Genomic DNA, 1850 nt, shown 5'->3' on the forward strand with positions numbered 1-1850 from the left:
AGAGAGAGAGAGAGAGAGAGAGAGAGAGAGAGAGAGAGAGGGAAAGAGAGAGATTACGGGAGCCTTACTTCCTTTAAATATTCGAAGATACTCCTTGTCTTAGTCTGATCTATGTAGTATACTGATCAGTTCGGTTGACGTTTCATTTTTAAAAAAAAGAATAATAAATATACTATACATGTTACCTACACTTGACTACGTCCAGAGCGTTATTGTCATTTTCTCGTGTGAAATAAGACGCGTTCTGAGAATGGCTGATACCTAACCTGGTCGGATGAGGTGGTGTACTTACCTCCTAACGTACTCTTTCCTTCTACCGTCAGGCACATAAAGCGGAGAGCAGTCGACGCCACGCTTGGCTCTCCCTGGCCACGTTCTCCAATTATGGCACTTCCAGGCTCTGGGTGATTGCCTCATCCCTAGTTATTGTCCCTCTAATGTTCCCAGTTGGTCTACCTCTTTTTCACTTTTTCTAATTGGTCTTTAGTACCATGTCTGATAGAGCAATTTCGTCTTTGGTATTCATAGAACATGTCCTGTAGCGCTGTCAAACATTCATGGCGCAACTTATCCTCACATATCTCTTTAATAGGTGAGTCAATGTCACCCATACGTTGCACAGCAGTTTGTTTCAATTTGTCATAGCGTAATGATATTTTTCCACAACAATGGAGGCTACATTAAAAACATTTTCTTTATCAATGTATATTATAATACTATAAATATCCGTTATACGAAAAATATGACGGTTCACAGCGCTCCCCCTTCTCACACACATTTTATATACGTATGTGGCCAACGTCACAGCTCACCAATGAAATCTTTAGTAACAAAACTTGTAACAAGAAATTAATTTTATAGTGAAAACTTTTTAGCACTAATGGTTCTCAAAACATGCATTCAATAGGCATACTGTCGCGATTAGAGAAACAAAAAAAAATTAAAAAATGACGGACTTGCTTTTAAAAGCGATAAATCCCCAGCTGTAAACCTCTTAAAATCTGTCTGTAGAAACCATCCACTTGGATTTTTCTATTAGTATTTATAAAGGAATGTTTTTGAAAACAGCTAGCAGGTGTTTATAAAAATATGGGCCTGTTGAAATGAATTGGTACAAGCCATTGTGCAGAAGCTGGATAGTCTATGTTCGATAGTTGAGTAGATATTTGGCAATAAGTTGCGCCTCGAATGTTTGACCGCACTATAAATATATCCATGAATGAGGGGATATAAAGGAGTCGGAATTATCTAAGACGTCCCCCCCCCCCTACTATCGAGGAGAAAAGTGGTCGTCTTAGACAGTGGATGTCTTATACATTGCCACCATTATGTCTGAAAGAAACCGAGGGAGATGTAAAGTGGCCATTTGTACAGGTGATTTGTTTTATACAAGTGTCCGTTAGAGCATGGTCTACTTTTGACAGTGTCCGTATTTCTTTCAACTTGGGAGGCGTCTTGGCGGTCTTAGGAGGAAATCTACTAGCTTGCACTGAAATATGGGGGAGGGGTGGTGTATAATATACTTGGAAAGTAGGGTAGGAGCTCAGATTGTTCATGTTAAAGGCAGCACGTTGGTCATACCAATGAGGGTTAGAAGGCCCCCATGTCTGAAACGTGTGACGTCACAGTTGCAATTTCTAGTATTATATATACAATATTTCGGAACACCGGACAGACGAAAAACTATATCAAGATAGAGACGCAAGAAAGAAAGTCCAGTGCCAGTGACGCTATAAATAACACATACCCCATTACGTCACGTGATCATATGTATAGTCTATTTGAAAAAGCTTCGCAGAGACAATAATAGTTCACACACACACACACACACACACACACACACACACACG

At 39.8% G+C, this 1850-nt stretch overlaps 1 protein-coding gene across 1 annotated transcript in view; it reads left to right on the forward strand.

The window, feature by feature from the left end:
• Nucleotides 1-408, forward strand: part of LOC101858743 — an 11774-nt gene extending 11366 nt beyond the window's left edge. Inside the window, exon 7 of the mRNA XM_013088978.2 lies at nt 324-408. Within this exon, the coding sequence (XP_012944432.2) occupies nt 324-408 (85 nt within the window). The remainder of the gene's footprint in view (nt 1-323) is intronic.
• Nucleotides 409-1850: the final 1442 nt, after the last annotated feature.

This window comes from Aplysia californica, unplaced genomic scaffold (assembly GCF_000002075.1).
Source record: "Aplysia californica isolate F4 #8 unplaced genomic scaffold, AplCal3.0 scaffold00847, whole genome shotgun sequence".
Lineage (NCBI taxonomy): Eukaryota > Metazoa > Mollusca > Gastropoda > Aplysiida > Aplysiidae > Aplysia > Aplysia californica.